This window comes from Thunnus maccoyii, chromosome 13, assembly GCF_910596095.1.
Source record: "Thunnus maccoyii chromosome 13, fThuMac1.1, whole genome shotgun sequence".
Classification (NCBI taxonomy): domain Eukaryota; kingdom Metazoa; phylum Chordata; class Actinopteri; order Scombriformes; family Scombridae; genus Thunnus; species Thunnus maccoyii.
Window position 1 is genome coordinate 28,394,019 of NC_056545.1, and position 19,674 is coordinate 28,413,692.

At 40.1% G+C, this 19,674-nt stretch overlaps 1 protein-coding gene and 1 long non-coding RNA gene across 3 annotated transcripts in view; one reads left to right on the top strand and one right to left on the bottom strand.

Annotated features, from left to right (window-relative positions):
• Positions 1-19,674, top strand: part of LOC121909871 — a 34,025-nt gene that overhangs the window by 11,684 nt on the left and 2,667 nt on the right. For both annotated transcript variants that reach the window (XR_006099542.1, XR_006099543.1), the window contains one exon: positions 10,257-10,349. This is a non-coding gene — a long non-coding RNA (uncharacterized LOC121909871). The remainder of the gene's footprint in view (positions 1-10,256; positions 10,350-19,674) is intronic.
• On the bottom strand, positions 12,340-19,669 carry bhlha9 (basic helix-loop-helix family, member a9). The gene has a single exon (XM_042430676.1). It carries the CDS (start codon positions 13,881-13,883, stop codon positions 13,011-13,013), a length of 873 nt encoding a protein of 290 aa, XP_042286610.1. The 5' UTR covers positions 13,884-19,669; the 3' UTR covers positions 12,340-13,010.

Consider the following 19,674-nt stretch of genomic DNA (forward strand, 5'->3'; position numbering starts at 1 on the left):
ACTACTGCTGATAATAATAAAAATGTAGTTTAATATATTTGATGAAGGTCATAAAGTGCTGTAAAGTAAATCAACCCCAACATCATAGTTCCGTTCATGTAACACTAAACAACTAGAACACCGCACATTATCTGTATGTCAGAAGAAAAACACCACAGCCTTTGAAGTCTAGTCAGCAGCTCAGCAGCCTTGTTGTATTAAATCTAATTGAAGCCAAGTGAACAGAGCTCAAGCCAACAGGGATATAGACAAATCAAAGACTAATGAACAGAGCACAGGCCAATATGGACAAACCACAGCATGATACCAACACTGGAGCCTTAAGTTTCAGGTCAGACGTGTGGGATTTTTTTTTAACTTATTGTACCTTGGGGAAAGTCAACTCAGTACACATGCTATGTTCTGACAACAGTGTGCCTCGCCTTTATAAACGCTTTCACAAACAGCTTCCACCCAGTAGAACCAGCAGGTTCCCAGTCACAAGTTGTCTTTACATATCTACTTCAGATATGTGAATCTCCAAGAGAAATGCAATACTATACTGTATGGTGGGCCTGAGAACTCAACACACTGCAACTAAACAAAACCCAATCAAAGAAAACGCTGACTGTCTGGTTGCTGCAGCTGCACTGCCCTCACAGTTGAGTTTCGCGTTTTCATTCTGTCAACATCATGTTATTAACATTTAGAAAATTGATTTTTGACATTTGTGAATCGATGCAGAATCATCCATGTACCCATCAGGACGCATCTTAGAATCAATTTTTTTTACCCATCCCTAATAACTATATACGTGAATGAAGACAATACAACCAAAAACAAAAACCTGCTGCAAATACAGACACAAGCCAATAAGAAACACTGCAAGCTACATAGAACAAAAAGAAACTAAGTTACAAAACAAATAAAAAAAGAATTTCCTAACCCTACCCCTAATCCTAAACCCTAACCCTAATCCTAAACCCTAACCCACACTAAAACCTAGGGATGTCCTGATCTGATCTTAAGGATTGGTGCTGAGGCTGATCCAGAGATATTTTAATTTCTTTATGATACTCGTCTGTATTTTCCACATCATCCAGCTTGTATGACAAAGCTGCTCTCTTTTACAACAGCCGAGCTCAACAGTGTGTGCGAATATACTTTTCTTTTTTTTTTTTTTAACTCTGACACTAACAAGTCTGTTATAAACTCTTTTATCTCTACTCTTGCTTTCTTATCAGTGTAACACCATACTTGTCTGCAGTATCACTTCAGTTAACAATAATACTGTCCCTTAGCTCTTGTTCATTCCTCTTCTGTTACGAAGATGTACAGAATACCACAAGAGGTGAAGGTAAGATTTTATGGAATCTTATGTAGCATTCTTCTCAGTTTACACACATCAGTCTATGCAACAGCTATACACTTGACTTTCTCGATTGGAAAAAAAAATGAGGAAGTGGAGTGTCAAGAGTGTATCTCTTGAATTTGAAAAAATCTGTTTCTATGTGTTTTTCCAAGATATAGAATGAAGAAATAGAGGTCAATGATTTCAAGTTTTTAGGAATAAGATCCACAACTCAAATTTGATAAACAGGTAAAGAAGATTTCAAAAACAGTACAGACCAATATTAATTGATTTAAATTAATCAGGCACTACATATCAACTCAGGCAGCTCAGTTATTTATGCACACTATGACTTTCTCTCATTTCTCATATTGTATGACAGTATGGACTCAAGCATTACCATCCACAATCAAGACACCTCACATCCTTATACAATCAGGCACTGAAAATAATGGACGAAGAGCCTGTCTGGTGGCATCACTGTCACATACTGAAAAAATACATACAAAGCTTTACTCATTTTTGTTTTCTTAAATTAGTTTTCAAATGTATCAACAGTTTAGCCCCTGAGCCTCTTTCCAGATATATCCAAAGACAAGACAGTGCCAGAGTAACAAGGAGCATGGTGAATGGCAACTGTAAAATACCATATCGTAGATCTAAATTTAGACAATCAGCCTTCTCCATAAAGGGCTGTCCACTCTGGAACACATTGCCAACTGAAATCAAATTAATTCCAGATATAAAATCTTTTACAACAAAGGTTAAGTGCTGGCTAAAAGCAAACCAGAGCTGTACCCATTTTTAGCTAATTGTATTGTTTTGTTAATTTTTCTTTTTTCTTTCCTTCTCTTTCAAACTGTACATCACAATCAATGTATTTCAGTATGTGTATTTTATTGTACATCCATATCTGTAGTGCACTGTGGCTTTTATGATGATGAAAGCTGTATATATTTTAATTACACTGTATATGTAAAGCCCAACTAGGGACAACAGTGCAGTACATCAGTTTCATGCTGTGTATTGGAACTATGTTAAATTACATCGTCCCTATCAAATAAAAAAAATAATGAAAAACTCTTCTAATCTTTTTTACCCTCTCCCCAATTCCCCAACTACGGCAAACAATGTAGGTCACAGAGAACATGCCCCACGAAATTATTTCCTATTTACGATCTTACATCACCCACCCACCCACAAAGAAATGCCCTCATTTCTAAAGAACAGTTAGAATGAACAACCTTTGAAAACCATAATATTAAATGAAATCAGAGAACAAAATGCACCCATCAAGGGCAACAGCTGTAGCTGCAAACCAAACACATCATGTTAACAGATAGTCAGCAAAACATCCAGGTAGACACTTCACTCAAGGCAGTTGAGTAGGCCATGGAGCTGGTCCATGGCCCCCTAGGCACAACTGGAACAGATTCAGGAGAGCTCAAGAGGGAAGGCAGGGGAAGAGATGGAGCTTAGTCAGTTAAGCACTGACAGGGAAGTTCTGGCAGCCCCATGCCACCACCTGGGCTGGAGGCTGATGGGGCTTGCTCCTGGTCCCTTGAGGAAAAGGCCGGAGGAAGAGGAGGAGGCAAGAATCCCACCAGTGCGGTTAATGGTGGAACCATTAAAGGTCCGTGCCCCATGCCCTGGAAGGGCACAGCACAACCCCCATTGGCCCCCCTATAAGGCCCAATCCAAAGTGGGGCCAACTTATTGCTCTGGGCATGGTCATTAATAGGTCCCCATCCTCATAAGGACAGTATGTCAGATGTCTGTCATAGAACTGTTTCGAGAGTCTTGGGAGAGTAGCTGTTGTGGCTTAGGGCAGCCATCAAGCAGAATATCCAATAGAAGGTTAGCCTCTAAACCATGTACCAAGTAGAATGGTGTGAATCCACTTACAGCATGGGTTGTGGTTTTATACACCAACTCCATCTGATTCACTCCCCTTTTCAAAGAGTAGCTTTGCAGGTTTGTTTTTCATAGTGTGGTTGAACTGCTCCACTGCTCTGTCACATTGGGGTGGTATGCCCAGTCCGTTGAGGTGAGCATTGCTTTTACAGAGAGGGGCCCAAAAGTCTCCCCTCCATCCAACTGATAAAAATACACTTCATTTGCCTTACAGTTAAACACATACCCCCATGTACCTCCCACTTCTAAAACCCATTCCTCCTGAAGCGAGGCAGTAGGAGGCGTCTGGGTCCAACACAAATACAAGGTGCGCCTCTTGGGTGCTACCCATTATTCTTGATAGCTCGTCACAGGTGTCTTGCAGATCACCATGGACTGGGTGGCTCTCTTGGCCATCTTGAGTTTCACCTGCATTGCTACAGATTCTTGACAGCTCATGTCACAAACTACCCAGGAATTGGCGGTTCTCCTGGCCATGTTGAGTTTTTTTTTCTTTTTCCAATATTTCACACTAAAACAGATGCTCCATTTTTATCATCAGCTAGCTCCTCTCATTTGAATCTGATGTCACTCCTCTCATTGGTTCATCAGTGAAATGGAACAATCTGATTGGATGAGACATGGAGCAATCTGACTGGATGATGCCAGGGTTACTTGAGTTCATCTGGAAGGTGAGCCTTTTGGTGAAATGGAGCGATCTGATTGGACCAGAAATGGAGCGATCTGATTGGATGACACCAGGGTTACTCAAGTTCATTAAGAGCAATAGCTGGGGTCACCAAAGGTCAGATTTTTGACAGGTGATGAGTTGTATTTTATATATGCACTAGCCTATGCAACAGCTATATACTTGACTTCCTCAAACTCTTCTTCTACTCTTTTTCAACCCTCTCCTCAATTCCCCAACTACGACAAGCAATGTAGGTCAAAGAGAACATGCCCCATGATATTATTCTACATTTACGGTCTTACATTAATAAAGAGCAATAGAACACATTCAGCTAGCAGTGTCTCATTTTTAGCAGATGCTGACAGTTGTTTTTGCCGGTTTAAATGGTGAATGTTGTATGTCATAGCGGCAGTAACTAATTAATATCAATTCCATGAGTGACTTGATGTCAAGGCAAAATAAGACTTGGCTGTTGTCAGGTTTGTTTGCACTCTTCAGGCTGTATCAGTACTCAGCCAAAGATCAGTTGTGAGGGCGGAACCTCCACTTTGTAACATCAGTCTGCAATCGTGAGTGGGCTATGAGTATTTTTGTAGTTTTAACAACTCCAACAGTGAGTGATCTCTTTGCCATTTAAACTTTCATTCATATCATATAAATAATTTAAGGTGATCATTTTATACGTTTTGAAACAGGACTTTTGATGTTTGGATTAAGTAGCTTATGAAAAAAGTGTGATGCCAGATATATATTTAACATTGCATATCTTCCGCTATTATATAAGTAGGCTATAGGTATCAGACTCGGTGTCAGTGCCGGCTGCAACAAAGGATTATTTTCTTAATCTATTAATCTGCTGATTATTTTCTTGATTCATTGATTCATCATTTTGTCTATAAAATGCCAGGAAATAGTGAAAAATCCCTGCCTAATTTTTTAGAGCCCAAGATGAGGTCTTCAGATGTCTTGTTTTGTACAACTAACGATCCAAAACCCAAAGATATTCAGTACTATCATGTATGCCACAGAAAAGCATCAAATCATCACATTTGAGAAGCTGCAACCAACAAATTTTTGGTATTTTTTTCTTAAAGAATACAAATAGTTGCCACTTAATTAGTTGATTTAGTCAACTAATTGATTAATTAACTAATCATTGAGTATCAACATATCTGCAGTGTTATTTGAATAATGCATGTATTTAGTTGTGTTATTTGGTTAGCATGTTTTGTTATACTGCATATACAGCATATTGTCAAATTAATTAATGTGTTTCTCAGTTTGCCTGTGTTTTATTTCTTTGACGCTCTTTATTTCTAAAGGCTGCATCTGAACTGCCAAATTAGTGAGGATGTTTTCTCCATTTCTTGTTTTGTTTATTTGCATGTGTTTTCTTATGTTGCTATGCGTCAAGCTTTCAGGGCCACCGTCGTATTGTGTCGGATTATTGTATTTATACTCTCTAGCCAATTCATTGTGCCCATTCTTGCTCACAGTTATGAATAACGCTATTTTTGCTCAGTGCAAGCAGTTACAGGTTTTGCTGAGAGGGCTCAACACAAAGATCTAAGGAGTTCCAGTCTGGACGCAGACATTTTGAAAGATGCCCCAGATGTTTTTCAGACAGTTTTGTCAGATTCTCTCCTTGCATTTATGATGCAGGCTTAATTGGAACAGACAGTCCTCAGAGCTGAATTTGAAGAGAAATCAATGGGAAAGCTGAAGGCAGCAAACAGAAAGAAGGGAGGAGTGAATGACAATAAAAATTGTTGTTTACATACTGTATAAAAATACATAGCCAGCATGGACTAAATAGACAAAACATGGCACAAAATGCTTTGCGTATGTGTGTGTGTGTGTGTGTGTGTGTGTGTGTGTGTGTGTGTGTGTGTGTGTGTGTGTGTGTAAGAGAGAGAGAGAGAGAGAGAGAGAGAGATTCTAGATGAATAGTAGCCAGAAAGAGTAAATGTCATCAAATTTCCCAGCCCCTGGTTATTTCCTGCTGCATAACAACAAACGGCTGAATAGTTTTTTCCAATCTCAAGCAGATAAACAACTTGTACCAGCAAATGAAAATAGGCTGAATTTAATGAAAAAAGTAAAGATCAAAGACAGAAACTTCATTACAGATGGACTTCACTGTTTCAAATTCATAAACCAAAGGCCTCTTCACCTTGACACTGAATCCAGCCCTGCTGATCCCAGAGCCAGAACTGCCACCCTCTACTCAGCTTATCCCTGTGTCTCAATATCAGCCAAGCAAGTTATCCACGGTGGATTGGGAGATGTGTCATATTGTCAGAGTGTCACCTTTGTGCTCTCCTGCCACAGCCTGCTGAAGCTCAACCGCACAGTTGCTATAATTGTATTTGAAGGAATATATGTCACAAGGTCATCGATTCCTTCATTTTCTCCCACTTTTTCCTTTTTCAAGACACTGAAGGCAGGATAATTAACATTGATCTTAAACATGCATGCTGGACAAATACTGGAGATATAGAGGTGAATTTTACATCAAAAGTTCACATCATAGTCACTGTAATCGTTCATTTGAACCTTAAAAGCCCAGCAACAGCTTCTTTTTAATTGTACCACATAAAATCCAACACAGTGGGATAGAAATAAGAGGTAATCCTGCCCTCTTCTTTTCTCTTCTCTTCTTCTATTTCAGAGCAACTTTGAAGTAGAACAGATTTCTTATAACTGGAGTACACATTTGCTCAGTAACTGGGTTATGTGAGGTGAGTTCTCTGCGCATGTTAGTGTGGTCACAGATTAGACGGTCACTCACCCTCATATTTATACCTACAGGCAAATAAGATTCTCCAAAATATCTGGCTGGCATGTCTTTAGATTATGGGGAGATCCTCAGAGGAGACCCACCCCAAAAAGCAGCGTGTAAACTCCACATAGATAAAAGTGCGTAACCTCTATGATCACCACCACCATATCTTATTTCATGTTTGCATGCCATGCAGATGCTGTGCAGGAGGGCTTCTTACTGTACCTAACATGCTGTCTCTCTCTCCCAAACATGAGATAGACACCATGCATTACATTGCGTTGGTATGTGTATTTTTCATGTTCCACTCTCTACAAGTATTAGTGTAAGATTAGAATTCAAACCGGACAGCATAGAATCAACAGAATAAGTTTTAGTTGCTTTTCTTCCTTTTATTGAATCCCTCTTATGAGATCTCAGTTAATCACACAGACAAAAATACTTTGGTTAATAAACAACTTTAGTAAAATAATTATTATCTGTGATTAAACCAAAGCAGAAATGAGCTAAATAATGTTGCAGACTTGTGACTGGTGTTTTCACTGGGGGCTATAATCCTGAATCCACTCTGCTGCTCTGCTCCTCCTCTCTTTCAAGTGAGTGTAGCTACTGTTGATGCCACCAGCAGCACTAAATGTGTTAACTAGCTATTTTGAATGCTTGTGTTTTAAATTGTTTTCCCAGTTTTTTTTTTTTGTAAGATTTGTTCATGTTAGACAATCAGAACCAGTTCACTGCTAGCATGCTTATACAGAGATGGAAAGTGGGTGGGTGAAGCCGCAGGGACCCATGTAATTGAAAGTGAATGGCTGGGGAAGAAGACAGAGAATAAGGGTGTTTTTAAACATATACTTCATTTGCTATGGTTTTAATCATTGGATGAGTTGTATTGTGTTGTTTTATGTAGTGTAATTGTTGATCTGTGGTTGTTTTTTGTCTACCTGCCCAGGGACAACAGATGTAAATTAGCTACTAGCTAATGCTGGTGCAATTACGTTTGTTTGTGTTTCCCCTTGGTTTGTTTTCTTTTCATACAGAAAAAGTTAAAGTGAACCAACATGCATCACTAAAAGCCTGCTCATTGGTCAGTTGTGTCTGGGGCAGGAGCAAGAACATAAACACAGGAAGAAGGTCCTGAAGAGGGTCCACTACCCAGATATCAAGAAGGAAACATATTTTGTGGTTAGTCTATGGCGGACCTTGATTCATTCTCTGGCTAGTTGTGCTAACAACTGTTGAATTCAATCATTAACATCCCAGCATGCAAAGCACACCTGGCTACGTGAGTCATTATAGCTCAAACTTTCAGAGTAAGACTTGTAATGGGGGCAGAATGGGGATGGATCACATTCCCACCACAAACTGACAGCTCCAGAGTATTTTTTTGACTGGACCGAGACAACTTCCTCTAAACGATGTCAGTGCGGATGTTTTGGTCCACACCTGAGTACAATTGCTGTGTTCAGATCTGCCCAAATTAATCAAGCTAGGACAAAAAAAGACCAGAGTCCAATTCAACTAGACTAAACAATGCAGATTTGAAAACACTCTTAGTTAAGGAGATGACCCAGCTGTGAGCCACCGAGAACAACATTCTGCCAGGCAGCCCACTTGACTAGGCTGATTACCATATCTCTCTCTCCCTCTCTCCCTCTCTCTGTTTTTATTTTCACTGCATCAGCCCAATTTGTGTATCGGCCCACGGGGAAACCTAGTTCTCCTGATGGTCAGGCTGCCCTGGTCAGTATGCATGGAAGATGCTTATTGAGTTCAGCTTCACAAATTTGAGCATCAGTAGCATTCAGCACAGAAGCTGTAAGGCAGCCCTGGAGCAATGGGCTGCTGGAGTTGCAACTAAACAAACTCTGTAGTCCCCTTCAGTAAATCAGACACGCAGCCTTTAAGCAGTAGAACTATTAGCAAGAGGCTAGACAAAACAAACCAACTGAAAACAAACTTTATATTCACTCAAGAATCAGTTTGGTCCACAGTGGTGATGTGGCATCAGAGGGGTTTCAGAGCTAATGGTAGTTCAAACAAGCTCTTAATGTTTCTATGTCAACAGTGAATTATGCATAGGTCTGTATGGTTATTAAAACATTGGTAATACATTAGTGTTATAGTGTTATTTTCCTTGATGAAATACTATACATTTCACTTTTAATGGAACCTACAACATAGTTTTTTTCCCCCTGGATTTGTACACACATTTCATTTCACCTCATCCGAGATCATATGTTCTTGTAGACCAGCTCCCACAGGAAAACCAAACCAAAGAGTTTTCGGTTTGTGACAGGGGAATTGTGTTTTCCCTGAAAATGTCTTCCTAATTCAAAGAAAGGATATACCTTGCCACCATGGGGATAAGAAAACTCAAAACAAAACAAGATAAACTGAATAATAGGCTGCATTGTTTTCACCTGCCCACAGATGGTATTGTATCATCAAATACACTCTTGAAAAACCTGAGCTGTTACATCTCAGATATTGCATCCTAAATAACACAGAGTTTTTCCTGCCACCAGTGTTTTTTTAACTGAATGTCTGTGGAGCGCAGGCCCTTGATTTCTTCACTAGCTGAACATATAGCAGAGCTCCATTGTCCTGCCTCCATCTAGTGTTCAGTACTGAAACTGCTTACTGCTCTGTGGATCCAAACAGATCCATAAAACAAGCTGCATCTTGTCTCATTTTCTTAAGAAAACGGCAGAGATAACATTTCATGAATGAGTGGGGTGAGGATTTTCCTTATTAGCAATGGTACAAATCAGACAAATAGTGAAATAAAAGTTGAATTCAGTGTAAAAAACAAAACCTCCAAGAAAATATGAGGCTATGACTAATGCAACAGTGTGTCAAACAATCAAAGACACTAAGATACTGCAGCTTGTAAACCCTTATCTGTGAATATTTAAATGTTTAGCCTGATGTTGTTGAGTATCTGGACACCTTTTATTTAAATGTGACTAACTTTAATGTGTGATTCTGCATACAGTACACTTGCCATATTGTGATATATGTTGACATTGAAAACATCCTTTTAAATAACCTTTCCCTCTTCGGACCGTAAGTTAGATAGATAGACATACTGATGTATTTATTTGCCCAATACATACTGTTGTAATTCAGTTCAATTTGGAAATATTCTTTAAAGTAAGCTTAGTTTTTCAAAATAAACATCATGGGGTGACTTAACAGATATGTGTAAAAAGATTTAATGTCCTGCGACAGTTGTGTGTCTCAGACAGTAAGTAATGATTCAGGCATAATGTATTTTGTTTGTACATGTCATGGGAACAAACTAAGTCTGTCACCATGTCTTCTGGCACCTTCACTTCCTTCACGTTCACCAGTGATGTCATAGCAGCATAGTGTGTGTGTGTGTGTGTTTGTGCGTGTGTGTGCGTGTGTGTGCTTGTGGAACTAGGGGTTTGCATTGTATGTAGAGCATCAACATGCATCTTCACTCTGAAGGCTGACTCATTCCCATATATCACGCAAACACACCCTCGTGTCTTGGCATCATTTCTCTCATGTTTGCTTGTTTTCTTTTCCATCAGCCTGGCAGCCGAGGGTGTCAAGGAGGCGGAACAGTCTGAAAAAAAGATGCATCACTGACAGGCTCCATGTCGAGAAGTGAGGTAAATCCTCAGGTGAGTCACAATTCAACGTGAAAAAGTAGACCTTGTAAAAACACTTTCTGCACAGAGATGCAACAACAAAGTTGTGGGATTTTCACTCTGAGTTGGATAATCTCTCATGACCAAATACTTACTCACAAACTGATTTTGGTAAATAGACACAGATACTGGTAATGCATTTCACAGGAGGGCGCCAACTATTTTTATTTTTACTATTTTCAGTGTCAATTAATCTGTTAATTGAGTAATCATTTTGTCTACAAAATGTCAGAAAGTTGTGAAAAATGCCCTCACAGTTCCCCAGAGCCCAAGGTGATGTCTTGTTGCATCTGACCAACAGTTCAAAACCAGAAAGTTATTCAGTTTATTATCATATTAGATAACAAAAAGCAGCAAATTCTCACAAGATTTCTGGACCCATAAGTACAGATGAATTTTCAGTGCAACAGTTTTGATTAAACTGACATTTCTTATGTAACATCCACTGTAAATGTGTAATAGCGTCTCTTTTTGATCACAAATCTAAACTGAGATAAAATTACTTTATTTTGATATATAGTTCAAATGTTTTTTGTGTCTTTTTCTTGTTTTTTTTTTCAAATCCAGAAGTTAAGAGTGAAATACTGCAAAAATGTTTTTTAGGAAACAAACTCCTATTTACCTGATGTGGAAGTTGTGAGTTTCTCTCTTTAAAATAAACTGGCGATAAAAAGTACAAAATAATGCAGTCTCAGTAGAATTGCTTGGTACTATCAGCCTACTTTCACTCTGGAGTCTACCCAGATGACCCAGATGAGTAGATAAACTGGCACAGTAGTGAAGATCTGCTTTTGTGCCAAAAAGGGAGGAGAAAGAGACATGCCGTCACTGAGTGCTGTCAGCCGCACTTGTCTCTCACTGGTGAGTCAAGGTTTTCCAGTGATTCACGTCTGTGAAGAAGCTGAACGACGGGCTCAAAGTGTAGTCACTCTCCTCCTTTTTCTCACCACCATAACCTCCTCTTCCTATTATTTCACTCCTCCTCTCCATTCATCTCTTTGTCCGTATTCCCTTTCCTTCCTGTCTGTTAATTGTTGTTGTACCACACCATTTATTTCTTCACAAAGCCTGCAGTAGTTCTCCCCAGGCCAACTCTTTTCAGCAGCGTCTCCAGGCTCTTGTTGGGAGACCTCCAGGATGTTCAAAAAACTCTCACACACCCTATTCCACCTGCGGGCCAGTGCAGCCCGACAGGGGATTTCACCGCGCTGATGACGGGGCACAGTCTTCCTTCCTGAGCCCACATAAATCTGTCGGTGGGCTCCATCCTATAGTCTAATATTAAAGCTGTTTTCCATGACATGCTGCTCAGCAGGGGAGGGAAAGCTGTTGTTGACTAACATGAGCTGGTAGGGCCAGGAGGAGGGCCAGGAGGAAAAGTTGCGGTTAGAATTTATTTTTCTCAATCTGCACAAAGACCAGCTGACCTATCACCCGTAATGATCTCACTCACTGTTGTTGTAGAGCATTAGTTTTAACTGAAACGTACTTCTGTGCAGAAAGCAAAAAGCCAAGAATAGCAAATATGTATTTTGCAAGATCCAGTGCATGCACTTTTCATACGCCTGCGTTGCTTATTGATTTTTAGCCTCACATAGCAAAAACACTGTCAGTGTTGTTCTTCTCCCTGCCGGCCCATGCTTTTATTTTGCTGTGTAAATAACACCTTGACTTTTCTTCTCCTTGAAAAATGACAAGAATGGACTTGTGAGGACATTTTTCAACTGAGTGAAGGACCTCTGTCATCTCAGACTAAGAATGGTAGAGGCTACCGACCTTAGGCTATAATCAAACACACACACACACACACACCCACAGACCTGCATGCACACATGGACATGCATGCACAGACACTCAGGCACATGCATTTGAAAAGCAAAGTGTTGTGTTAATGCCGTGTGAAGGTCCTGAAAACCAAATAAATTAGTGAACATTTTTGTCATGAAAGGAAACATAACAGGAATCTGTTAAAATATAATTTTAACATTTAATTTTGAAGATTAGAAAATGATGTACAGACTTTTTACAACTTTACAAACAGCCATGTCTTTTTATACAGAACAGAGAATAAATACATGACATAACAAATGTTGAATTTTGGGTCACATTTCATTAAGCTGCACTTTCCACTTCGAAAGCGAACATACTGTAGGAACAAGTTACATAATAGTATAGCACATATGTAAGCTATGTAGCCTGTGTTGACTAGTCTACTTATTGTTCTTTATGGGCTTACTCAGCTCCGTTTAACATCACACATTTAGTAATGTCACATCATTTTCAGTAATTCAGCTTTTGCTGAAGTCAAGAAGATGACAATTAAATGACTAGAACACAATTCTGTGGGTGAATTATCTACAGCAGACGGTGAAACATTCATTAGATGTAATATTTTGAAATGCAAGATCAAAATATGTACAACATTCTGCAGTTTGGATTGCCATTGTACTTTTATTTACATCTGTCAATTACATTTAGATGACTGCTCTACAATTAGAGTGTGTTACTGTAATACTGAGTTTATTGCAACAGCAGAAACACAAAAACCTCACATCGGTTTTCTCCCTGAGATCACTCAACAGTCCAGTGGTGTTATCAGCAGTCTTCAGGGCTCACAGTGGTGGACATAGCCTGTTACAGTATGTCAGAGCACAGAGGGAGGCTGTGCTCTGGCTCCTGCAAGTAGCTCACCTGCCAAGGGAGCCCCAAAGCTGGAGACGGCTCCACAAAAGTGTCCATGTATCCCTGAGTGCAGGAGGCCCACATCCCTGGCTGGTACCCCAACCCCTCACCCACCTGAGGGTATCGGAGAGGACTTGGCGGGTGGTCATGGGGGCTGCCGCAGTGTCCATGTGAGGCATAAAGATGTCCCTCAGTGGGATAACAAGGGTAGTGTGGTGATGGGGGACATGACGACACACTGTTATCCATGTAGACGTGTGGTTCTGAGGACAGCCTGTGCACGTGGGGCCCTTGTTGTGGCTGCATCTGGTGAGAGATGGACGCATGCCAGGGGACGTAACTCTGATGCTCCAGACGAGGAACCGTCACCCTGGTCTGCTCAAGTCGAGATGCTCCCATCGCAGCCGGTCCTGCAGATGACCTGTTGCATTCCCGGTGGGTGCAGGGCTTGCTGGGGGGGTTCGTGCTCAGGAATACTGAAAGAGCAGAGATGCGGTTGATGGCCCTCTGTAGTGTGGCAATCTTGGAGAGCCGTTTGCCACTGAGGTCATGGTTCAGAGCAACTCGTAGGGCATTAAAGGCCTGGTTGTAGTCCATAATGCGTTTTCGCTCACGGACGTTGGCAGCCATCCGTCGAGCTTTGGAGCGGACGGGTCGATTGCGCTTTTTGGTCTGGCCTTCCTCTGGGTCACTTGGGCTGCTGGTTGAGCTCTCACTGTCTTGGAAAGAAGGCTTGGGACTTCCCTCATCCTCACCTTGGTCCAGCGTGCCAAGCTCCAGCTCTTCCTCAGAGAACTCTGATTCTGCAACACTGCTACAACTCATTGTATCAATAACGTGGACACTAGACAATTCAGAGTAAAATCTTCGTACTTGTATTGTAGTTGTTGTGAAGATCTGCACAGTGTGCTGTGTTTGCAGGCTGCTTCAGCTACTGGACACACTCCTTGAGTGCTCCTCGGCTTGATTTGTGGGGCTGTCGGTATTTGCTGCTGTGCCGACAGCCCAGGTATTCTCCTCCTCCAACTCCTCCTCTGCCTTGTGATTACTTGTACCTCAACAAGACAGGTTGGCCTGCTTTTTAAAGCTCTGGAAGTCACATGGTACAGTCACCTGTGAGGAATGATGCACTCTCTCTCCCTCTCCAGGTTTATGGGCACCCTCCAGGCAAATGGCACTGTCACCTCCTCCTCCTACTCTGACTCTCCCTCACATCACTTACAGGATCTCACAGAAGAGTTTCAACACTTCACGTCAGTGTAAAACATAAGCAAAACACTCATTTTTTAAAAATAGCAATTAACTTTACATTTCTTTTTGCACCTTTATAAAGGAATTAGTCAGACTGTTTTTCACTTTGTAACACTTCTGTAATCCCGGAATCTAGTTACATGTGATTTCCATGAAGAGATGTTCCATGAGTGTCAGTCTCAGGGACATTCATGGCAAATTGACACATTTATCCAAGGGGCCCAATCTGTTATACGTGTTTCCCCTTTTCTCAGGTCTGGGAAGAGAGGAACCTTCTTATCTACCGTAGGTTAGATTTGTCCTTGCAATTAGTTGTCTCTAGAGTGGCGATTCTCCCTCTCTCTGTCTCTCTCTGCTCAGGTTTAAGGGCCATGTAATTTAGAGGAGCTTCCCTGGAACCCATCCCCATAAATCAGGCCTGGGCAGCACCTGAGGACAAGAGCAGAGCGAGCCCTAGACTTCAAAGAGAGGGAAAAAACAAGGGCAAATATTTTACAATTAGAACCTGCAATTGCTGCTGGCTTAGGCTATCGAACTTTCATAATCTTTTGCAAGTGAAGATGGGGTTCCATACGGATAAAATTGAGATTGTTTCAATACAAAAATGCTTAAACATTGTTTTAATGATTGATCCTGTAAGGTGATGAGTTTCATGTCATTTTTTAAACAAATGCCTATTAGATACAAAATAGAAAGAGATTCTTATGTTTTATTTACAGCTCTTGTTAAATTGAACAGTGGAAAGAGAGAAAGACCTGCATCCGCATGAAAGATCTATGTGTCAGATATTGCGGTGGACAGTGAAAGGTGATTGCACTGACCTTTAGCTAGGCTTCTGGCCAAGTGCAACGGGTCAGGTAACTAAAGGGTAGGCCCTCAGACACTGAACTGGGGGTCGTTGAGAAGCATTGCTTCCTTCCTGCCCTCTTCTTTTTATTGTATGTGTTGCGTCTCTGAGACGCCAACCTTTTAAACAATTACAGCCCAGTTTCAGCTCTAAAAGCACAACTATTGATTTGAGGTGGGAATGTTTAGTCTAGCCTTTTTACTGTTGTGTCCGGGAGATCAGCGCTCACTTGGATTATTCACTCATTTTGAAGTTTTTATTTACATATTATATATATGTATAGTCATTGCAGAGTACTGCGGATGTTTTGATACCCCTGAGGTTTGGCATAATTTGCATTGCTACAAAAGTAGTGCAAAATGAACATATTTTAATTATTTCCAAGATCTGTCTCAATATTTTCTATTATACTGAAGGTCTACCTCATGCATTTTTAATTAAGGAGAGAATGATTTTTTTTTCTTGACCAGGCCCCCAGAGCCAATCATAAGTCAACCTTGCATTCCACACAGTGCTCATGTTTTCTGAATTCAAATCTAACCCACACTGACAAATCCACCAAGATCTGCACAATTACTACAATTTCGAATGGTAATTATGTCCACAGGCTGTAGTTTAAACCTTAATGTGACAGTTGAGCTGTGCAAGACGCACATTTCATTTAGTCAATTATTTCTCACCAACACAATTTAAGCCCTGGTGACACAAGGTGTATACAAACTTCAATAACTTCATATAAAAAATAGAATTTTCTTCTCTGCTTAAATAGATATAAAAATACTGTGCAAATCTTCAGATCACTGTGTGGCACAACAACTTGAGCAAACTTTAAATCAGTATAGCACTGTGAATAGTCTTATAGTGGTTAATAGTGCACAAACTGTTGAACCACAATGACGATATTTAAGCGTTTCACTAATTTTTGTCTTTCTTGTTTTGTGTTAACTGATGGTCCATTCCTGTGATGTTGTAAAATAACCACTTAAACCACTGTACTTACCACACCTTTTGAATAACCCTGCTGATCTTCTGCATACCTTTATAGATAAAACAGTTTGAAATGTTCAGCCCACACCGCTCAGCTCCAAGGGAGTGTGTAGGCTTTATCACAAGCTGTGATTTATGGCTTTACAAACATGTCAGATTTACTGCTGTGGTGTAAAGAGCATGAAGACTACGGCCTCGGACTCTCCCCGTCCATTCATTTTTGACAGGTGACAAGACACCAGTAATTATCAGCCGCCGGAATAAATCACAAGATTTTATCACGCAGCTCGCCTTGCCCTTGATGGAATAACCATTTTCAAGCAAGGGGAGCCTGTCCAACGCTGCTGAACCTAAGATTTGTAAATCTCCTGCTCAAGCCCCCATAATGACTGGTTGTTAGCCGTTTGTTATTAGAGGTCTGTGTGCCAAACGTTATAGATGTATATTTCCAAAGGGGTAGTTAGGGGTAATAAGTGAGTATGGTCCGGGTTCGCTAACCTTGGCTTTGCAGTGGTATGTTAATGCATGTTTTTGGTGTCTGCCATGGAATTTTCTCACCTCAATAAAAAGCCTCCAGTCCAAAAAAGGTTCTTTGCTGCTATTTGTCAAACCATAATCCCTTAGGAACAGTTAATGTCTGTAAAAATCTGTTATCAACTGTGCAATGCCAATCTGTGGTCATTTTATGGCAGTCATTCTATTCGTCATACTCTTTTATTGCAACAGTACAAAATAGTGTTGCTTGATAAGATTAATAGAAACGTTAAACCTTACTTTATAGTATATTATTACATACTAATATACTACTTAAAGTATAATGATCAATAGTTCTTTTTTGTGTGTGAATTCTCCTTACAAAAATGCTGTCTGGGGCGTTTAGAAATCCAGGGGCTCCCAACGGTTTTCTTCGGTGCACTGGACTCTGGCTTGTGTCACTGCAGGACAGTGAGTTGCCCAGCAGATTCCTGTCAATCTATCATTTCTGATCTATGCTGTCAGCACCGAGCTGCCTGTCGTGGCCAATTGTATCAGAGAACCACAAGAGAAGGAGATGCTCAGCCTTCGTCTCTGAGTCACACTTTCCTCTTTGGTGAACAAACAGAGTGAGACAAGTCTTTAGGAATCATTTGAACATTTGCGCACAAAAAAACAACTTCGACCTGAGGTATAGTCAGGTTTAGTATGAGCTGTCGTTATCGTCTGTCAGCATGTACTGTAGAAACATACCTGAGTGAAACACACTTCTGAAGTTTTGGTGACATGGTGTAAGAGTGTCTGAGATCTCATCCAACATGTTAAAAACAAAGCATGAAAACAGCAAGCCTACTGACACAACAATTGTGAATCACTCTGTCTGAAATTACTGGCTATTACGTATAGTTGGCTGCTATAATTCCTTTCAGTGTGCACGACAGCTATAAAACCTCAGTTGTCGGGTTGAAACAGTGCCCCGGGTATTTCAGCAAGCACAGCTCCACATCGAAAGTGTTATTCACAAAATATCTGTCACAGTGTTGGCTATTAATCATAGAGGTGTGTTGAGGTTTATTCTACAACATTAAAGATGTTTCAGTGGTTTACCACTGAACATGTTATGAAAAAAAGTAAATAGATGTGGCTGCTTATAAAGAAAGTCAAGGCCAATCATTGTTGTCATCATTTTTCACAAAGCAGTTCATTCATACCAGGATACAATTTGCTAGAAAAAGACACAATTGAACAGCTTACTGATTCATTCAGTGACCTCTTGACTATTAATTGAGTCAATATTAATTGTCATGTAAATATCTGCTTTAGTTTTGAGTCCACATGTTAGCTTTATAGTAATAGTAGCCAATTGATTAATGAGGCCTTTTTGTTTCAGTCATGTCATAAAAGTAAGCTGGTTGCCATGTAGAGAAAAACAGCACACTTAATGTTTGGGTCAGTAACAGTCCTGCACTCTCTAATTTAGCCATAAGCAGAACAACCTCTCTTCTTAGTGATTTATACCTTGTAACAAAACCATGCAAATCTGTCAGTACTGATGTCATGACATGTCTAACAGTTTCCTCCGCATAGGAATGTCAGCGCACTTCCTCCCCTGTCCTAAATACTTGACTCATGATATGAATCACTCATTTTTACAGGATAGTATTTACTGTTGGATCATATGAACTGCAAAGTAAAGGGATGGCTGAAAAAGAAGTGTATTTATTGAGCAGGACAGTGGGCAGCCATTAAACTGTTCACTTCAACCATATATCACTTCATGCCAGGCACATGCTGAAGTTAATGTAAGCGATTTTCTGCACATGACAAAAAAACGTGCATTGAGCTTAAAAAACAAATCCAAAAAAGCAGCAGTGTATGTTCATAGTACATTCCTTCCAAAGACTAGTCAGTCATTATGCTGGGTTATCATTAAAGGGTCCATTTGGAGTGTTGGAACATGTGGTCAAGGTTAACTGTCTGTAGGCTAGTTCCCACACAACCCACAGCAGTTAAAGTGGTGCCCTCTGACCACAGAGGTAGTAACAAAGCATCACAGCAATACTATGGTTAAATGAGTCTAATAAGTTCACAACACTATATAGATGTGTGTGAAATATCTGCTCCCAGGGATGGAGATTGATTGAGCAGTTGTCAGAGGTCAGTGGTTTGACGGAATGTGATTGCCAGAACATAACAATCTAAATAAAAATACATGATAGCTGACAGTGTCACACAAAGAGGTTGACAATGAGTATAATTGTTTAAGAACAAAGAAAAGTTCAATCAAACAGAGGAGTTTTGTCATTACGAGGCCCTTGATATCTGTAGCTTTGCTCTTCAGGTCAGTCCTGTGGAGGTCATAACCTTCTCCTGCCTCTGGCCATTAAGCTCTCTCTCAATGGAAAAGGATGCCCTATGTGCTGCAAGTCCATAGATGTAATTATAATAGATTTGCTCTTTTTCTAAAAGACAGAAATTTGACTTTGACCTTATTACATTAAATTAAGCCCAGAGGGATATCTGAAATTAAATATTCTCTTTTATCTTAAGGACTAATTGATTTAGAACAAGTCTTCTATCAGTAGTTCATCACAGTTAGTGCTGTTTGTAGCGACTGTAAGTTAAATTCAGAATGCATTAATTTGCCTATTTAGATATTTTCTGATCATATCATACTCTATTTTTCTTGTTGTCAATAAATCCCATGAAAAGAAAAAAAAATCTAAGGTCTGATATATCTTATTCCTCTGTGCCGTAGAGCTCCACTGAACTTTTGCATACCTGCAGATAGACAGGCCGACAATAACTGAACAAAGAACTCCTGCAAACTGTCTTCTGTGCTTGCAATTAGAGGACATTTATTGGGAGCAACATTTCGGTACAGAGACCTTCATAAAGTTATTTCCTGAAATAACCCGATGTATAAATGAGCATGCAAAAATAAAGAAATCGTCTTTCTGGTTGAAGCAACACTGATGATGATGATGATGAGCACTTGTGATTATTCCTCCATGAAATATGTGTAACTAAACCAGTTTTCCTACCCTTATGATAACA